This window comes from Pan paniscus, chromosome 10 (assembly GCF_029289425.2).
Source record: "Pan paniscus chromosome 10, NHGRI_mPanPan1-v2.0_pri, whole genome shotgun sequence".
In the NCBI taxonomy this organism is placed as follows: Eukaryota; Metazoa; Chordata; class Mammalia; order Primates; family Hominidae; genus Pan; species Pan paniscus.
Window position 1 is genome coordinate 89,309,213 of NC_073259.2, and position 20,275 is coordinate 89,329,487.

The window sequence follows — 20,275 nt, forward strand, 5'->3', positions numbered from 1 at the left end:
ATTTAACCTTGCATTATTAATGTCTGAACATCTTCATCTGTACCGATGCTTTGTATTTCTCATTTTTGTTCTTGTTTTGTCTTGCTTTTTTTTAGCCATTATGGTAGGTGTGGTATTATGGGTTGAATTGTGTTCCCCAAAATTCATGTAGAAGCCCTAACTTCCAGTACCTAAGAATGTAACCTTACTTGGATATCAGGTCTTTATAGAAATGATCAATTAAAATGAGTCAATAGAGGGGGCCCAAATTCAATGAGACTGTTATCATTCTTGAATGGCAAAATTTGGAAATAGACATGCACACATGGAGAGCACTATGTGACTATGAAGGCAGGGATCGTGGCGATGTTCCTACACGCCAAAGAACATCAAAAATTGCCAGCAAATCACCAGAAGTCAGGGGCGAAGCGAATAGCAGATTCTTTTCAGTAGGAACTGACTCTGCTAACACCTTGGTCTGGAACTTCTAGTGTGTAAAACTGTGAGACAACACATTTCTGTTGTTTAAGACACACAATCTGTGGTACTTTGATACAGCAGCCCCGACAAACTAATACATGGGGTGTCTCATTGCAGTTTTAATCAGTAACACCCATTATGAACTGAAAACGTCTGCTATTTTTAAGGTTTGTCAGTTTTTACTTTCCATATTTTAAATCTACATATTAGATGTATACTAATTTGCTATATCTTTCCTTCTATTATTTGAAAATAGCCAACTTATTTCTAGTATGTTTCCTGCCTTAAAGTTTATATTCTGATATTAGAAGAATCACAGTAGCTTTGGTTAATATTTGCATGTATACCTCATTTACTAATACGTTTTCTATGTTCTTATATTGAAAGTGTGTCCACTGTATACAGCATATCATTGTTTTTTAATCTGTCCTTAAATTGAAGTAGTTAGTTCTTCCCCACTTAATATTATTACTTTGATATTTGTGCTGAATTCTACCATCTATTTGTCCTATCTGTTCTTTGTTCTTTTTCTCTCTTTCTTGCCATTTATTGTTTTCTTATTTTATTCTACCACTCCATTAGCTTTCTTTTTTCTTTTATTTTTTGAGACTGAGTCTCACTCTTGTTGCCCAGGCTGGAGTGCAATGGCATGATCTCTGCTTACTGCAACCTCTGCCTCCAAGGTTCAAGCGATTCTCCTGCCTCAGCCTCCCAAGTAGCTGGGACTACAGGCATGCGCCACCACACCTGGCTAATTTTGTATTTTTGCTAGAGATGGGGTTTTACCATGTTAGTCAGGCTGGTCTCATCTCCTGACCTCAGGTGATCCACCTGCCTTGGTCTGCCAAAGTGCTGAGATTATAGGCATGAGCCACCATGCCCGGCCCTCTATTAGCTTTTTATATTTACACTTTATATTATTATTTTAGTAGTGACACTTAAAGCTTATAATATGTGTTCTTATTAGAGTCTACTATAAATTATTCCTTTTATTATTTTCTAGATAATGCAAAGACTTTCAAATAATTTAATTTCACTTATTCCCTTCCTTTTGCATTATAGTTATGTATTTTAATTCTATGTAAAATTTAATCCCTGCAGATATTATTTTTACTATTATTATGACATTTACCCATACATTTTTCAGTTCTCCTCCATCATGTGTGCATTTTTTTTATTATCTTTATGATCATTTCCATCTGCCTGAATCACTTATTCTAATATTTCTTTTCTATTTGTTTTTTTTCTGGTGAAATAGTCTCTCAGATTTTGTTTGTCTGAAAGTTTATTAATTCTCTCTTTAATATTGATGGACATACTTCAAAGTAAGTTAGTTTGATTCAGCATTTTAAGGTCATAATTCCATTTTCCTCTAGCATTATTTAGTTGAGCAATATCAGTTATATTATGTTGCTCCATTGAAATTATTGTGGAGTTTACTCTGGCAGATTCTAAGATTTTGAGGTGTGGGAAATCATGGTTTTCAGTAGCTCTATTGTAATGTGTTTAGATGTGTTTTTATTTCCCCTTTTATTTTTAATCTCACTTGGGGTCCATCGAGAACCTTGAGTCTGTGGTTTATCATTTCAATTATTTTCTTTTTATGTCTCCACCAGTATCTTTTCAAATATTGCTTCTTTCTTATTGTCTCTTACCTCACCATGTCCAATATGTCTCTAATGATGTTTTATATCATTCGTCCTTTTTGTTTCTTGTCATATGTGGGCTAGATGTTTTCAAGTGATCTTTTATTTCACTAAACTCTCTTCTACTGTTAAACCACCTATTGTGTTCTCAATTTAAGTCTTTATACTTTTCACTTCTTCAAATTTCCATTTGATTATTTGTTAAACATATTGATTCCAACTATATTAAATTCTCCATTTTGTCACTTATATTCCTTACATAATTTTTAATAAACACTGTCAGGGTCAACTATGGATATGTTTCTTTTTTCTGATTTTATCATCGTGGTTTTCCTCATTTTGGCCATTATCTGACATGTCTGAATTTTTCTTTTATTGGCTCTCACATAATATGATTGAAAAATTGCAGAGGCTCTGAATGTCAACTTCTTCTTGAAATGACTTTTATGTTTTTCTGAAGTTATAATAAGGGCAGATCAACTTAATTCCAATTAAAGATTGAGATAAATCAATGCTAGATTTCAATTTTAACATTTCAAAATAAAGCTTAGGAATCTCCTTCACTATAGTAACCATTTTACTACCTATATGTGTTCTGTAAAATGTTCTAAACCTCAAATATACATAATAAAATTTATTTTTAACATTAATAGACATAATAAATAGCCTGATCTGTTTAAGTTTACCCTTAGTCCTACGGTGTGTTTTATCAGAGACCTCAAATTAAAGTATATTTGGTGGTTATGACCTTTGATTTTTTTTGCTGTATTATCATGAGATTACAACAGTTCTCTTCCTAGATTTATTACCCTTTGGCTTCAGCTTTCTGTTCAATTTTTAGATTATAATTCCATCCTTCTTGGAAGTCCACAAATGTCTCTAGAGGAGTATTGTATAAATGGTCAGTCTTACTTATTTTATTATTATTATGTTTTACAGATTCTTTGCTCCTGAAGGCCCGGCAGTTTTGGCACCTCTAAATTCCAATCCCCACCACCACCCCACTCCGTTCCCTGCTTCTCTGTTAGATAGAGGAAAAACAGCAGAGAATGACAGTTTTACTATTTCCTTACATTTTTCTTTTTTCCAAGATCATAACCTCTCAATTCCTGTCCCTCTTAATTGGTTTCTACTGTTTTCATATAGCTCTTTATTACCATTTATTGATTTATCTAGCCTTTCTATTTCTTCTTAGTGGAAGATTGGTCTGACTTATTAAGTTCTTCAAATTAGTTGGTGTCCTTTCTGTCTGTGCCAATCCACAGTACTAGCAAAACATTTGTATATGAATCTGGAAGCTGAACATGTATCAGCCTCACATCTCTCTGCTTAACTCCTTTTGTGGATAGAATGATCTCATTTCAAAAGAAAGGTCCTAGATCTTTCTTTGGATTTAGGTAATAAGGAACATGAGAGGAATGCCCACATCCCACAGTCTTATTACTATTAGCTGCTCCATTCTAAGCAGAATGAATTTCTGCACGAAGTAGGACATTTATTGTCCTCCCCTCAGAGTTTTGCCTCTTTCTCCCCGCCCCCCCCCCTGCCCCCACCCACTGGTCTTCAGCAAAGCAAAGGATTTCCTTAATATTCTTTACTATATAAGGAAATTTCATATTATACATGTTAATTGTCTCTCTGAGTCAGTTCTGAAGTGTAGCTTTTCCTCCGAGTTTTCCTTAGCCTATTCCATTGAGGTTTTCAGACCTCAGAAAATGGGATGTGAGTTGGTTAGCATCACATTTTGGCTATGTAATCAGCTGCTGTTGATAGTTACTGATTCATTCTAACAACTGGTTACCCTACACTTGAATCCCAAAAGCTAGGCAAGTCCTTGTGGGTGGCAGCAACAGTTCTCCATTTAATTTTATTAAACACACCGTTTTTTAAAAATGAACGTGACAATGCTCTCAATAATAAAAATAAATCCAGTTTTCCTTGCACTAGATGGATTTGTAAATAGGGAGTATTTGTTTTTTTTCTAGACTTAGGTTTATATTTTGATAGTCTAAGACATATTATGTGGTCGTGATATTTCTGCAAATATGTGCCCATCAAAAATTCCATCGTCACACCTGTAGTTAAGAGTGATCAAATATTTAAAATGACCTGTTTATGAGGTAAAGGCAAATAAAGCATGAATTCAAATGTTTCCTCCTCAGAACAAAATACTTCTTTTTTTTTTCATTTTTAAAGTTAGATGCCTTTCCATAAATCTGTTTCCAAGCAATGTACGCACTGACTTTAAAACTGTGTAGAAATCTTCTTGACCTAAACAATAAATGGCTAGAGATCAGTGTTGACTGCTTCTTAGCAACAAATTAAATGTTAGTAGGTTCTTGATATTCACATGGTCTTTTCACTTCAGAAAACTATTCATTAAGGTCAGGGTTAATTCACACTTCGGATAATAAGAGACCCCTAGTCACTGTTGAGAATTCTTCCTGTAAATGTCACCAGATCAGTCACAGGAAACAAGCTATTTATGATCTCATTCACAGCTATTTATCAGATAGAGTTGTGTGTGATCATAGTGAATCATGGCAGTTTTTTTTTCCTCAGAGCTACACTCTAATCAGCAATTGCCAGATACTAATATAACATTTGGTATAGGGCCAACTGGGTAATTCCTCTCCTTTAGATCTATCTATATGTGAAACGTTTCACGTGGTGAGCTGAGGCATAATAAAATCTAATTGGATAAAAATACTTCAGAAAGGAAACTACAAAGTGGTATCCCATGGGTAAAATCTATCTGTGTGCTAAGACATTCATTGTGTGGTCAAATGCAAACTTCCTTCTGGGGTCTATCTTTGGTCCATTAATTCCCAAATTTCAATTCAACTGAACAGCAATGCACTGAAAACAACCTGCAGTTTCCTGGGGCCCCCAAATAAAGTGAAGTCAAACAACTCAATTTTGATAATGGAAAAGCACTTTCGTGCTTCGAAGTAATGCATCAAATGAAGTGTTACAAGAAATCCATTGTGAGTCTGTCTACTCTCTGATGAGACATACGTAGAAAACTATTTTTAACCAATCACTTTCACATGCATTCAAGCCCGTTCCATTAGAACTAATGTACTTTCCAAGACCTGCCAAAGATAAAAGTAATTTCTGACATTGTTTATCAAAAATGTAAATTATAGAAACCTAAAAAAAATCTTAAGAATAAAACAGCACTAAACGTTAATACTGGAGAATGTAATATATACCACTTTCTTATCTAAATTAAGCCTTAAAAGGAGTGAAGATGAAAACAGAGATTCATGCCTACCCTTGAACCATTAATGTAATGTAGAAACACCCATTAAATTTGATGTAATGCTTCCACATATCAACTCTTGGATAATAGGAAATGGAAATATAACTAATAAGTATTTTAATATCCAAAATTTTCCTTAAAAGCTTTGGTTATATTTTCCTTTTTTTTTTTTTTTTTTTGAGACAGAGTCTTGCTCTGTCGCCCAGGCTGGAGTGCAGTGCAGTGGGGCAATCTCGGCTCACTGCAAGCTCTGCCTCCAGGGTTCATGCCATTCTCCTGCCTCAGCCTCCCGAGTAGCTGGGACTACAGGCGCCTGCCACCACGCCCGGCTAATTTTTTGTATTTTTAGTAGAAATGGGGTTTCACCATGTTAGCCAGGATGGTCTTGATCTCCTGACCTCGTGATCCACCCGCCTCGGCCTCCCAAAGTGCTGAGATTACAGGCGTGAGCCACAGCACCTTGCCTTTTTCTTCTTTAAACAACAAAAGTGGATTGATTATTTTTAGCAAAAAAATACCCACGTATTATCTTCAGTGAAACAATTCAGAAACAAAGTCAAATACCTCATGCTTTCACTTACAAGTGGGCAATAAATAATGTGTCCAGGTGAACACAGAGTATGTACTGATAGTCATTGGAGTCTCAGAAGGGTGGGAGGCTGGGAGGGTGGCGAAAGATGAGAAATTACTTAATGGGTACAATGTACATCATTCAGGGGTTGGGTACACTAAAACCCAGACTTCACCACCACAAATATATCCATGTAAGAAAACCGCACTTGAACCCTTTAAATTTAAAACAAAAAAAAAACCTTTACCTATATCTTTTTCCAATCATGTATTTTTTTCCTTCAACAACAACAACAATAAAAATAGAATGGTCTCTAAGAATAGAATCTAACATATTCCTCTTTGAAATTATTCTTTCTCGGGTATATTAAGGTACTTCTCTTTTGAAATTATTCTTTCTCAGGTATATTAAGGTACTTCTCTTTTGAAATTATTCTTTCTTGGGCATATTAAGGTACTTCTCTTTTGAAATTATCCTTTCTCGGGTATATTAAGGTACTTCTCAACATTTAGATGATTAATTTTTAAATACAGTATTTTTTCTAACAAACCTGCAATATGGAGTGTCTTTTCTTGTTATTCAAATAAAACATTTTTCTGCACATAACAGCTGCAGCAATTTACACTGTTCCTGATAATATTACCAGCTAAAATTATTAATGAACTAGTTTGGTTTATAGGGGAAAATCCTGATATCATTTCTGCATAAAATCACCATATAATTTCTTTAACTATACTGTTACAAAAATAAAATTGCTGGGGCACTGGAATAAAATTAAAATGATATAAACCAAAGATGAACTGCCATAAAAATGATATACCATGTTTCTCTGAATCATACTGAGAATGTTCCATTAAAAGTCTGACAAAAATATCTACATGGAGACATCTTTAGTCCAAGCAGAATGTATAATTAATAGGTTCACATAAATAAATCTCAATTCAAAAACTCAAGATTACTCCCCAAATGGGATATTCACCCTATAATATGGAGATACCCGTTTCTGTATTTTAATTAGAAAAGAATGGAAAAAAAAAAACAGTAACAATTCTAGCCAAATACTTATGCTACTTACTGACCATTGTAAAACATATAACATTTTAGGTTAGTAAAAGTGAAAGCTAAAAACTCCAGAATAAAGGCATTTCATATGAAAGAAAGATGTATTACCTTTTATTTCATGTTGGCTTGCTTCCCGTCTTCTTTCTAGTTCTTTTCTGTCATAATTCAACCTCTTTAAGCACATAATTCCATATTGTAAACTTGTTCTTTTTTTTATAAAAAAATTAAAAAAAAAACACAGTGAGTCTACCTTAGCAGGTGGAGAAAGTTTTGTGATTAGCCATAGTCAACACTATGCACTGCTTCTTAGGGCAACAAGTTAATAAATTACATTTGCAGTCAAATCCTTCAGTATTGGAGGGAAATACATTTATAATTATTCTAAGCACAAAATGTTTCAAAGTAACAGAAAAAAAGTTTTCAAAATAAGAAAAAACAGTTTTAAAATCATCATGGATTATATTGTTCATCTATGTGTCTTTGTCTTTCATTTAGCTATTCCTACATTAGGTGCAGGCAAATTAATATTTTATTCACTTGAAAAGAATTTAAAGTCCCCATTATGGAGACAGTAAGGAATTTATTAGAAATGGATACTCTCTTCTTAAGCTGATGAGAAAAATAACACAAAACATAAGTAAGTTAGGTAATAGGATAGAGGACCAAATACTAAAATGAGTAGCTCATAACTCTAAATGATACAGAAGTATGTAAGAAGAACAAGTCAGCAGATATTGAAACTGAATGAAAAGGATATGTGGAATGAGCAGAAAATTGATTGATCCTTAAAGTATCAAGTAGCAGAGACAGGTTGACTCAGGAAAATGGGGCATCATGAACAAAAGATTGCAGATGGAAATTTAAAGGTGTGGTTAGCGAGACACACATTCCAGAGCTGAAAACCCATGCTAGGAAGTAAGGAGGAATACAATTATACATGGAGAATAGGGCATATTAAGGAAAGCCTTAAATTGTGTTTAAGTATGAAATACATATAATCGATACAGAATTATTGGACAATTTTCGGAGGAGGAAGAGGTTACAATAAAGTTTTCTGTTTGGCCAGGCACGGTGGCTCACGCCTGTAATCCCAGCACTTTGGGAGGCTGAGGTGGGTGTATCACGTGGTCAGGAGTTTGAGACCAGCCTAGTCAATATGGTGAAACCCTGTCTCTACTAAAAGTACAAAAATTAGCTGGCTGTGGTGGCACATGCCTGTAGTCCCAGCTACTCGGGAGGCTGAGGCAGAAGAATCGCTTGAGCCCAGGAGGCGGAGGTTGAAGTAGCCCAGATCGTGCCACCGCACTCCACCCTGGGCAACAGAGTGAGACTACATCTCAAAAAAAAAAAAAAAAAAAAAGTTTTCTGTTTAAGGAAAAATAATCTCATAGCAAAATAGGAGATGGAGAAATAAGTAATCAGAGAAGATAGAGAAATCAATTCAGGGTTCAGTTCTGCCAAAATAGGCACAACAGCCATGAGCTTGAAAGGAAAATCGATAAACCAGGCATGTTCTGAGAGAGAAAATGAGAAGGTTTAGTGACATTATGTATAAAGATTCAGAAGATGTGATAGGAAAAAATAATCTGTAGACTTCAGGAGTAAAGATCATTGATTATCAGTGATACTTTACATGTTTAGGAATATAAGCAAATTTAGACATACACATTGGCCAGGTTACACTTACTTGCTAGATGCATTTCTAAGCCCCGCATTTTAATAAAAACATTGTTGAGTCAAATATTTCAGAATCAGAGAAAAATGGAAAGAAAATTGCATTAGGCAGGTGTTGTGGTTGAATTGTGTTCCCTAAAATTTACATGTGGAAGTGCTAATTCTCAGTACTTCAGAATGTGATTGCATTTGGAGATAGTGCCCTTAAAGAGGTAATTGAGTTAAATGAGGCCATTAAGGTGGGCCCTAATCCAAACTGACTGGTGACCTTATTAAAAAGAGATTTGGACACTTGGTGACAACAGGAATATATATTCACAGAGAAAGGATTATGTGAGGACACCAAGAGGTGACCATCAGCAAGCCCAGGAGAGAGGCCTCAGAAGAAACCAGACCTGCTGATTCCTTGATCTTGAACTTCTAGCCTCCGGAACTGTGAGAAAATGAATTCTGTTGTTTATGACACCCATCTGTGGTCTTTTGCTTGGCATCCCTAGCAAACTAATTCAGTGATATACTAGATAATACTGATATAATCACTATCACAGATATTGGGCAGCTTGAGATTAAACCAATGCTTCTTGGTCAGTTTCTGCCAAGTTTTGATATAGAATACAAAATTATACTATACAGAGGACATATAATATTATGAAAATGTCTGTCAGATGGAAAACTGTGCCGAAAGGACCATAGGATGCAATATACAGTCAGGTACTAGTTGCTTTAAGTTGGAGATTAGCATAACTTAAAAATGAAGCTTGGGCATTTCCCAGAACAAACAAAAACCAAGTCATTTGAGTATTTTTTTAAATTTGATCATTATAGAAAACATTTTACTAAAGTAATAAAACAGTATTAAATGTCAATCTAGTGAAGAACGGAAAAACTGGACCCCAAAAATCTAATGCAAACATGTGAAATATGAAGCCCTAAACTTCCCGTGACAGGGAGCTCACTCACTACCTCACAATGTATACACTACAAGGCAGCTGAGAGTGGTACAAAGTTGTTTCTTCTATTAACTAGAAGTCACTCACCTAGGATCTATATCTGTGTTAACTAAAAAATCACGTGCTCAACAGAGAAAAAATAATTCTTCTATCACATAATAGTGATCTTAAAACCTAAGAAAACTTACTTATTTAAAATCTTCCTTCATCCAATTTAAATGTATTTAATTACTTCAACTTTACCACTGGACTTCTACCACCTTATAACAATTTGATACCCATAAATAAATGCAATTTCTTTTTGTTACGTCACTGTATGGTAGCACTTTTGTTGTCTCTGCCAATAAACACAGTCTAAACATGCCTTGTCAAGCCATTAACCAAAATGGAGAGTTTCGTACTAAGGATAAATTCCTTATATTTTTCACACAACTTTCTGTTAAATTATGGATTCTCCATCCAGCACTTTAATGGGTTTTTAAAAAAACACTGTTATATTTATCTTTACCACATTTAATTCAACAGTGTCAACAACTGCATTAAAATTCAAAATATCACCATAAGTTGGAATCAAAAGCCCCAATTATCCTCTATTTATCCTAATTTTATGTCATCAACATATCTAATTTTTATACCATCTTCACTCCAGTCACTGATTAAATGTTGGACAGGAGAGAAGCAAATACAGTCTCCCAAGCCAAAATCATCTACGGTTATATTTATTAACTTATCACCACAATCAACTTTATGTGAAAAAAAAACCAAAATCCAGCTGACATTGTTTCACCTAACATAAACATAGCATTTATGATATGGTATTATAACAGACCCCTTTTTATCTGCTGGATGGTAAACAACTTGAAAAAAGACATTGCCTTTTGCTCAACTGCATCCTCACAGTTATCTAACACAGTATATTTTTTGTTCTGAAATTAATATACAAATAAGCAAACTCATAAAAAGACATAGAAAAATAAACACAAATATGTCTTAGAAGAACAATTTCTTCTCAAAATTTTTCCTAGAATGTTCCTAAATTATAAAATTTATAACCACCTATTTGTGTAGAGTTGAAACTGTGAATATTTGTTTATTCTTCCTAATTTTCTAATATAAACACATATAACTATAAAATTACCAACATGGAATTTTCAAAGAATCTCACAAAAAAATAGACGTATGCTCTATGAGGAGAATTTTGTACACATATATTTCCATAAACTTTGGGCACATAATATGCACATAGCTCTAAATTAGAAAGTCCCTGCAATTTGCTGGATGAAAATATTTTTCCAAGTAGATGTATACAAACGATGTTTCAAATGACATATATTTTCTGTCTTCTAGACGTCCATTTTTGTTTTACTAAAGTATAGGTAATATATTGTTTCATTTTAATTATTCTTTGGGGAAAAAAAAGAAAAAACACCTACCGATGGAAACTATCCACCATTTTTAAATGGACACGGAGATCTTTTTTTGTTAGGTGATCTAACATTCTTGCATCTACCAAGCATTCCATAAAGTAACTTCTGTACTGAGGTAACCCCAAGCTGGGAAGCCATTCATTTCCAATCCACTCATGGTTCATATCTCCATAAGCCAGGGTCTGTAGAAAAACCGGACACTAGAATTGTTTTATAGCAGTCAAGTTTCTTAACCAATCAGATAAGATGGTAATTGGATAATATTACCTATTATTATAACTGATATTTAATTACTATGATATGTGGAAACAAAGCAAAAATAATATTCAGATAGCATTTGATTTGATTTGGTATAAAATGGAACTCTGCATACATTTATTAAAGTATCTGCGTATTGAAAATGATTGGCTATTTACTTTGTATTCTCAAAAGGAATTACATTTTGTCCAAGTATGTATTTTATTAATAAAGAAATTATTATACAAACACTGAGCTTTAAGATTCTGTCTTTATATTGATAGGTTTGTTTTATTTGTATCTGTCATTTCCCTCTTGTCAATGACATTATTGCCATTTCCCACTTATCAATGCCGCTACTACCATTGCTATATTGTAATGGCAAATGTTGATGTGAAATGGAAACCTCAGTAAACAGAGAAAGGAATAAATGTTTTGGAGAGACAGAATTTTGAAGCTTTTTATGGACATTGTTGTTACTTAGCAAAGCAGGTCGTCAGCTTTCCAAAAAATCATTGGAAAGAATCAGTCTTTTCTAGAAATTAATCAAGATAGACTCTAAAAGAAGCAGGACAGGATCAAAAACTAAGACAGATAACCTAATTCTTTAATATAACAAACAAACTATTCTTACCAATACTGTTCAAAACAGCTAAAATGAAAACCCAAATCAACCATTACCACTAAACCAATATTTTAAAAGAACTATTACTCTCTATTATTTCTACAGAATTCCCATTTAGTTCCTTATCATGCCCTAATTTCTCAATTCTAATATGCATTTCTAGGGAAAATCTAACTGCTCCTCTTCTTTTGTGTGTTCTCAAGAACGATGAAATTTTTATCAAAATCAAAATCAAATACAATCCCACTGTGTGTTTAAATACAGGTCCTAATATAACTACCAAAATTTTTCTTATATTGAAAGGTTTCAATCAGATTGAATATAACACAAATTTTCTCTTTTGGTCATCCAAAATGTGGAAATGTAGAAAAAATGCACAGCTTCCTTGCAAAAGTATATGTCTGTTCCAAGTATAGACACCTGTCTCATACAAACAGCTCAATAAATGCTAATGACTCTGTGGTCTGCAACGCCAACATTTGCTCCTCCAACCCCTCTTCATACACTTTGCATTATATCTGAAGGCATGTGCAACTCCAAATAAGTCTTTTCTTTCTTTTTGTTCCCCCTTTAGATCCAACTTGAATGCTTCCTGATTAAATATATACAGGAGTGATTTCAGAGGAATTTAAGTTTTGGATCATTCTTTTGAGAAAGAAAGAAAAGTACCCTTTTAAAAGAGGTAAGCTATGAAACGTCAATCATCTTATTTTAAAAATATGGTAATTTAAAAAGACATATAAAGTATTAAACATAATCTACATTTACCTATACACATCAGCCTAATATTGAGCTAAGTGAAGGTTTACAATATTGTGACTTATGACAGTTTCTTAATTTATATTCTCATTGCCTACTAAATGATATTAAGGGTCTTAAAGCATATGGATTTCCTACCTGGGCCCAGCTTCCTTCCTCAGATTCTTTCTGTGTTAGCAGCAGGAAATGATTAATAAAGCAGGTAAATATAAATTAATTTCAAATCAATACAGTAAAATTTTTCTAGCAGAAGCAAAATTGTTATACAAAATATTTTGTATAACAGGCAGAATAAACATACAGATTCATAGACCGACAGTGATCAATTTTGCAGTTCAAAGGCAATTAGGCAGCAACTACATCATTTTCAATTAATTCTAATTTAAATGTTAAATTCATAATTTTGTGAACATTTGATTTGGTCATTACAAACCTTTTTTTAATTCTTAAATGAGTGTAATTTTTAAAATGTAATGTGCTATAATAAAAACTTCTGATGACAAATATATATATGTATATATGATAGAGAAATCTTATACAAAGTAAATTAGTGAAGTGAAAAAACTGACTGTATCCCTCCAACAAAGCTTTGTGATAATCAAATAGATTTCAACAACAGCCAACAAAACAGAACAAGACAAAAACCAAGTACAACAAAACTAAACTAAAAATGAAATTAGTACATGACATTGGTGTTTTTATCCTTAACAAACTTGTAATCAATTTTCAAATAAGGATAACACTGAAAAGACATTAAATTAAAAAGAAGTTGATAAAGATAAAATATATGATATGCCCAACTTTGTTACTTTACATGAAAAAATGATTTTTATAGCATTTTATTTTTAAAAGTGACAATTAAAGAGTCCCCAAGAAATTCTTTAAAATTGTGCTTTTCAGTACCAAATTAACATAACACTTTTTTGGTTTTTTGGGGGTTTTTTTGGTCAAGCTTGTATCTAAGATGGTAAAGCACAAGAAACCACATGATCATATTAAAAATGAATATTCAATCTAATCTTTTCTATTACCAATTTAATTTGGTTTAGAAACATGTTACCTGTGAATATGTCCAATACTAAATATTTGTTACAAAAACTTCCAGTGTTGCAACATGAATACTATTTATTACTTTCTTCCTTATTGTTTGTGTACTATAAGGTCTTATGATATTAGCCACAATCTAACACTATTTCATTAAAAAATTTCAAGAGAGTGCAGTAAAAGAAAACTGTAAAAAATGTTAGTTATCATTGCATGTAACTATAAAAACACACCCTATTACTCTGGTCTATTGTAAACAGATTAGTTTCCTCATCCAAAGAGCAGCAAAGTCACTTTCCTTCAGGTTCAACAAAGCCATTAAGACTAACCGTTTTTGCTGGAGCTGCAAGATTTTCCATTTCTTCATGAGTCACCCAAACGTTGCCTGAAGGCTAGTGAGGAGGCCCAGAGGGAAGCAGAGGAATCCATGGGAGGCAAGCAGTGGTAAAGAAGAAAGGCAGCACCTCTGTGAGTTAACAGCAACACAGCAATACCACAGTGCCCTTGCCCCTACCGTGTGAAAGAGATAGCATGGCTGGTTTGCTCAGAGCTCCCTGTTTCTTCTACTCAAAAAGATTAACTAGAAAGAGGCATTCTGTGAAGCTCTTGGGGGTGTAGATTTAAAATGACATTTCTGCAATTATTAATCAGAAAAAGAGCATCATCAAAATTTGCATTTCAATGGTATGTGGCTATCAGATCAATTTTTGTAATAACGGTGAACTGATTAAATTTGAACTGTAGAATAATGTAATTTTAATTTTTTACTCAGAAAACAATGGCACATGCACTTTGTTGTGTTATCAAAATTTCCTTCACATAATTTTGATTCTCGATATCCTTTGAAGGAAAAAAAATGGTTGTCAATATAAAGCGGAAAGCATTATCATAACTTATCTGGAAACCAGCATCAGCTTTTCCCAAAAGATTCCTTTTACTTGGTGTGATTCAGTAAATAGTAAGTGTCCCTGAATTCTTGCAGCTGAGAAAGAAGTGAAATGCTATTTTTAATTTAATAAAATGTATTTTTCAGCCACACTAGTAACTGTCAAATTATAAAATCCATATATTTCCTAATTCTTCACCAGTATCTGATACCATTATAGAGAAGAACATAGTGTAAAATAAATTTTTTTCTCTAGCAGGCAATATTCTGTTATAAAGTCCCATTTGCTTTCTAAATAAAACACCCCTTGGTATTAGTTCTATACACTTAATAACGTACAGTTTCGAAACCAAAGTCCACTTAGTAACATACAGATCAGGCATATCATTGAAGGTATTGGCCCCTGGAAACCACTTGCCATCAAATTCCATCATTTCTTTATGAACATTGCAAGGTTTTCCAAGCACATCAATGAAATTTACATCCTACGTATTATCTGCTACTTGTTTTGGGGAGGGTCCAATTTTTAAAGAATTGGTGTAGCAAAGTTGTTACCCAAACATTACAAGTCATCACCATAATTCACTTTGGGTTTTTCTGCCATTCACCTAGTACCATGACTTTTCCTGTATTAAAAACAAATGTAACTACATATAAATTGATGAGTATAATTTGATGTAAGTGAAATCTTATATATGTATATACATACATATATACAGTCATGCACTACATACCGACATTGTAGTCAAGAATGGGGTGCATGCACAACAAATGGTCTCATATGATTATAATGGAGCTGAAAAGTTCCTGTCACCTAGTGATATCAGAGCCATTATACCGCTGTAGTGCAATGCATTATTCACATGTTTGTGGTAATGCTAGTGTAAACAAACCTATTGCACTGCCAGTCGTCTAAAAGTATAGCACGTGCAACTACGTGCAGCCCATAACCCTTGATAATCATCATTAATGACTGGGTTATTGGTTTATGTATTTACCACACCATGATTTTTTAATCATTATTTTACAGTGTACTCCCTCTACTTTTGTTTTTTAAAGAGCTAACTGTAAAATAGCCCCAAGTAGGTTCCTTGGGAGGCATCTCAAAAGAAGGCATTGATATCCTAGGAGATGACAGCTACATGTGTGTTACTGCCCCAATGACTTTTCAGTGGAACAGAATATGGAGATGAAAGACAGTGATACTGATGGTCCCAATCCTATGTAGGCCTATAGTGATTTTTGTGTTTGTGTCTTAGTTTGTAACGAAAAAGCTTAAAGAGGGGAAAAAATAATGAAATAGCAGAAAGCTTATAGGACAAGGATATAAAGAAAGATATTAATTTTGTTCAGCTGTACAATGTATTTGTGTTTTAAGCTAAGTATTATTTTAAAAAGAGTCAAAAGTTAACAAAAAAAAGATTTATAAATTACAAATGTTACCATAAGCTAAGGCTAATTTATTACTGAGGAAATAAAAAGGTTTTTTTATGAATTGTGTGTAGTATAAAGTATAGTGTTTATAAAGTCTACAGTAGTATATAGTAATGTCCTAGGCCTTCGTATTCACTAAGTGCCCTATTCATGTGTACCATTTTTTATCTTTTATACTATATTTTTACTGTACCTTTTCTATGTTTAGACATATTTGGATACACAAATACTTACCACAGTGTTACATTTGCCTACAGTATTCAGCTTAGTATCATGCTGTGCAGGTTTGTACCCTGGAGCAATAAGTTATACCACATAGCCTAGGTGTGCAGTAGTCTATACCATTTAGGTTTATGTAAGTATGCTCTATGGTATTCTCAAAACGAAGAAATTGTTTCATGACTCATTTCTCAGAACATATATCTGCATTAAGTGATATTTGATTGTATATATACTTAAGTAACAAATGGAAATGGGTGGTAAGGATTCATAATTATAAGCAAATTCAAGGCACATAAAAATTCCACAGGCTAGACATCAAATATATGTATAGAATTTGTTTTCTTCTACTGTTTTGGAATTTAGAGTACAGATGATGTTTTTTCTATAAGATAAATCTGTGTACACCTATTAAATAAATTTAGAATATAAAAGTCATTTATGTCCTTAAAAGTCCCTTCCTTGTATTCCCTGCTTCTAACAATGATGCTCATTATAAACAGAAAGTTGCATATGAGTATATAAATCATTACTTTACTTGGAATAAATTGTTTTTATTGACTTTAGGAGGAGAGTGCTGTGCTGAAAAGTACTTTACATGCATCTGTCACATTCCCTTTACACCGAGTTATCGTGGTGCTTTCTTGAGTGGGTGTACTGTTGGTTCAAAGTGAGTTTCAGCAGTGATTACCTGAGAAGAAATTCATTTAAGCCAATCTTAAACGGCTTAAGCTTGCAGAACAGTGTAAAATCAATTGTACACTGATTTGTGTAGCTTCTGCTTTGAATCGTAATCCAAATAATGAAGATCTCATTACTTCTTTAAGAAACTACCTGTATTAATTATCTCATACTAGAATAGATACATGCATAGTATCTTTCACAGATTATCTTTAAGTCTGTGTCTGCCAGTCTGTCACCATATTCTGGGATGTGGAACATGCTGGAAGCTATGGTTTTATCTGTTTCATTCCTCACAAAATAAGCATATACCCAGGACAATTTTCTGAAGTATGACTGGCAAACTTTCAGAAGTTGTATGTTAGTTGTTTCTGTTGGATATGCAGTTTTATTGTGAAGACCACTGCCAGCCCTATAGTCTTGTAAAAAGCCGACAGAAATAGTTTCTACACAACCTAGTCAAGTAGACATTAACTGAAGTTTTAACAAGTTTATTTTATAGGCAAGCTCATATGTAGTAAGTCAATTATTCAATCAGATTGCTCTCTCTCCACCACCACTTTAGGGGATGGAACTTGCATCTAAGTACATTGTGAGGGAGTAATTTAGAGCATGAGAGTTTCAGAGCAAAGCATCCCTACAAGATAGCTAGATTGGGAAACTGAGCAATCAAAGGGCATAAAGATATGAGTGCCTTGGGATTGAGGATACAGTACAAAAAGTAGGTTGGAAAAGCATAAGAAACAAATATTGTATAACTTGGTTGTGGTTCTCTGAGATCCCCTTAAAATTATCTACTCACTGCCCTCGGTAGTCTGTGCTGCAATCTCCCCCAAAAATGTGCGAGCTAGAAAATGCAAACCAAGGGTCATTTTTTTGTGGCTAATATCATCTGAGTCTAACATGAAATTTATAAAATTTCAATTATATTATCAAATTAGAATCAAGGGGCTTGAGTTATACAGTAGCACTTACTAATGACTACCCTAGGACATTTCCTAAACCTGTCTAAATTTCAGGTTCTGCACTTCTTAAGTGGGACTAAAAGTGCATGCTCCAGAATAGAAAGAAAGGCTAAAAAGTTTACATTATGATACAACATGTTCTTATACAGGGCTGGGACTAGGATGAGGCACATGAGGTCCTGGGAGGCTATCATTTAAGGAAACACTCACTTTCAGGGTTGACATCTGACAATGAGAGCCTCTTTAAATTTTATGCTTGAGATTATCTTGCTTGTCTCCCCTTAGTACCCATGGAATAGAACTTTGAGAAAGTATCAAGGGAGAAGGAGAAGGAAATTTCTAAAAAATGATCAGAATTAAAGAACTTACCTAATGAAATCATTCTGGAAAGAGTTAAGACAGAAAAATAAATATTACAATGAACTTAAGAAATAACTTGTGAAAATTAATCAGGTGAAAATAATGAGTAGTCTTGCTGTCAGAGATACAGTATAAGTAAAGCAGCCAGACCTCAGAATAATCCTAAATCTTACCTAGTTAAAGTAACTTTTATTACTACCTAGGTCATTTAAAGTGTTTTTTACTTTGTAATGGAATTACAAAGTAGTAACTTGAAATTACTTTTCACATTCAAATGGCCTGGATCCACATTTCTCCCTTATCTGAATTTTTGTCTCTCATTATAAGATAAATCCTTCTCATTATAATAAGAATGGTATTTACACCTCACTCTCTTTTCAATAAAGGTTAAGGTTTATAAAGACAATTATACCACACCCTCTTTTCAATAAAGGTTGGGGCTTATGAGGTAAGTAATAATGAAAAGAGGAATCAAACAGACTAAAAGAATGCTATAAAAACAAGGAAAACTGATAGAGTGCAGGAAGCAGAAGCAGGGGAATGTGCTTGTTAGGAGCAAACCCACATAGGAGTATGACCTTAGGTGAGTCAGTTTACTTCTTTACATTAGTTTTGCCCATTTGTGAAACAGCTATAATAAAAGTACCTTTCTCATAGCTGTAGTTGTGAGAGTCAAATGGGCTATTACATATAAAGCGCTTAGAACAGTCCCTGACAGTGAGCATTCTGCTGATGTTGGCTACTACTGTAATTATATTAGATATTCTGTTAGGTAGTCTCCATTCAAGCAAATCTTTAATTCAAGAAATACTCTGTAGGTCTCTGTATTACACTGAGCTGACTAATGCCTATCTTACACCTTACATTTATGTTCAATCTTGTTGAATTATATGGTTATCAAAAATCACTTTGTTTAAAACTTTTTATTTCCACTGCACTTGCTTTTAAAATGTTTAATTCATCAATTTAAATAAATGTTACATAAAGCAAAATATAAAACAAATTTGGCTCCTATATAAACACTAAGTTGAATTAGTTGGAAAAACCAGAGATAGGCAAATCTTGAATGAAACACACTATCAATAAAATACAATTTTGTCAAAGTCTGGGGAAGGCATTGTAAATGTCCAGAAGGATTCCTCATTCAAATGGCTTTTTGAGTTATCTTGAAGTCGTCACTTTAAAAAGAAACACCAACTAGAGAAATTAAACATGTTTCCAGATAAGATTATCTAAAAGGATAATGTGGAACTCCAGACATTGGAAACATACACAAAAATAGTTTTAGGTGCTCCATCTAAATTTGCAATGCTTTAGGATTTCCGTAATTTTTACCTGAGATAAAGTATTCAAAGAATGCACTTATTTTTGTTACATCCTTCTTCAACCAAATTTCAATTAACTGGTATCTCCATCTCCATCCTACTAGGTAAGAGACTTTCTGTAGTAATAGTAGCTTGGAGAAAAGAAACAGAAAGCTGGAAATTTAGGGCTGGCCCAAGGTAATCATATATGTGACATTTAAATTTTCCTTTTTGATGGTCCAGCCCATTATATCTAGGCAGGAAAGGAGGCAGAATCAAATAAAGTAGTAGAAAAAATAAATAAATAAATAAATAAATAAATAAATAAATAAAAGTTAAAAAAAAAAAAGCCCTGAAGTCCAAGTACCTTGTCTTTTTCTCCTCAGAACTTCAGTTAATAAACACGAAATACCTGGCTGAGGAACCCAAGCCCAAACCTCAGTGTGCAAAATAACTTGTATAATCTAAACAAACTGTAGTGTTCTTGAAGACATGATAGAATAACTTTGTTAAAAAAAAAATCTGCCTTTGTGTTTTGTAAGTGTGAATTCTAATACATAATGTTAGGTTATGACTTTATGTAGTGGATTCATTAACAGTGATTTATGTGGAATTTTCATTTGCAATGCAAATTGTATTGGAAATATATTAGAAATGAGTAAATGCTACCATGTAGAGGGAGTAGAAGGAAGAGGAAACATTTAGTA

General features: G+C 33.5%; 1 protein-coding gene across 30 annotated transcripts in view; it reads right to left on the reverse strand.

Moving 5' to 3' along the window:
- The window catches only part of PPFIA2 (PTPRF interacting protein alpha 2), a 502,911-nt gene that overhangs the window by 11,619 nt on the left and 471,017 nt on the right, over positions 1–20,275 (reverse strand). For 15 of the 30 annotated variants that reach the window (XM_055095939.2, XM_055095954.2, XM_055095947.2 and 12 more), the window contains 4 exons: positions 14,049–14,111; positions 12,814–12,843; positions 11,061–11,254; positions 7,112–7,209 (listed from right to left, as the gene is read on the reverse strand). In XM_055095939.2, coding sequence (XP_054951914.1) covers positions 7,112–7,209; positions 11,061–11,254; positions 12,814–12,843; positions 14,049–14,111 — 385 coding nt within the window. The remainder of the gene's footprint in view (positions 1–7,111; positions 7,210–11,060; positions 11,255–12,813; positions 12,844–14,048; positions 14,112–20,275) is intronic. The other 15 variants (XM_034936292.3, XM_034936290.3, XM_003811651.5 and 12 more) reach the window with 5 other exon arrangements.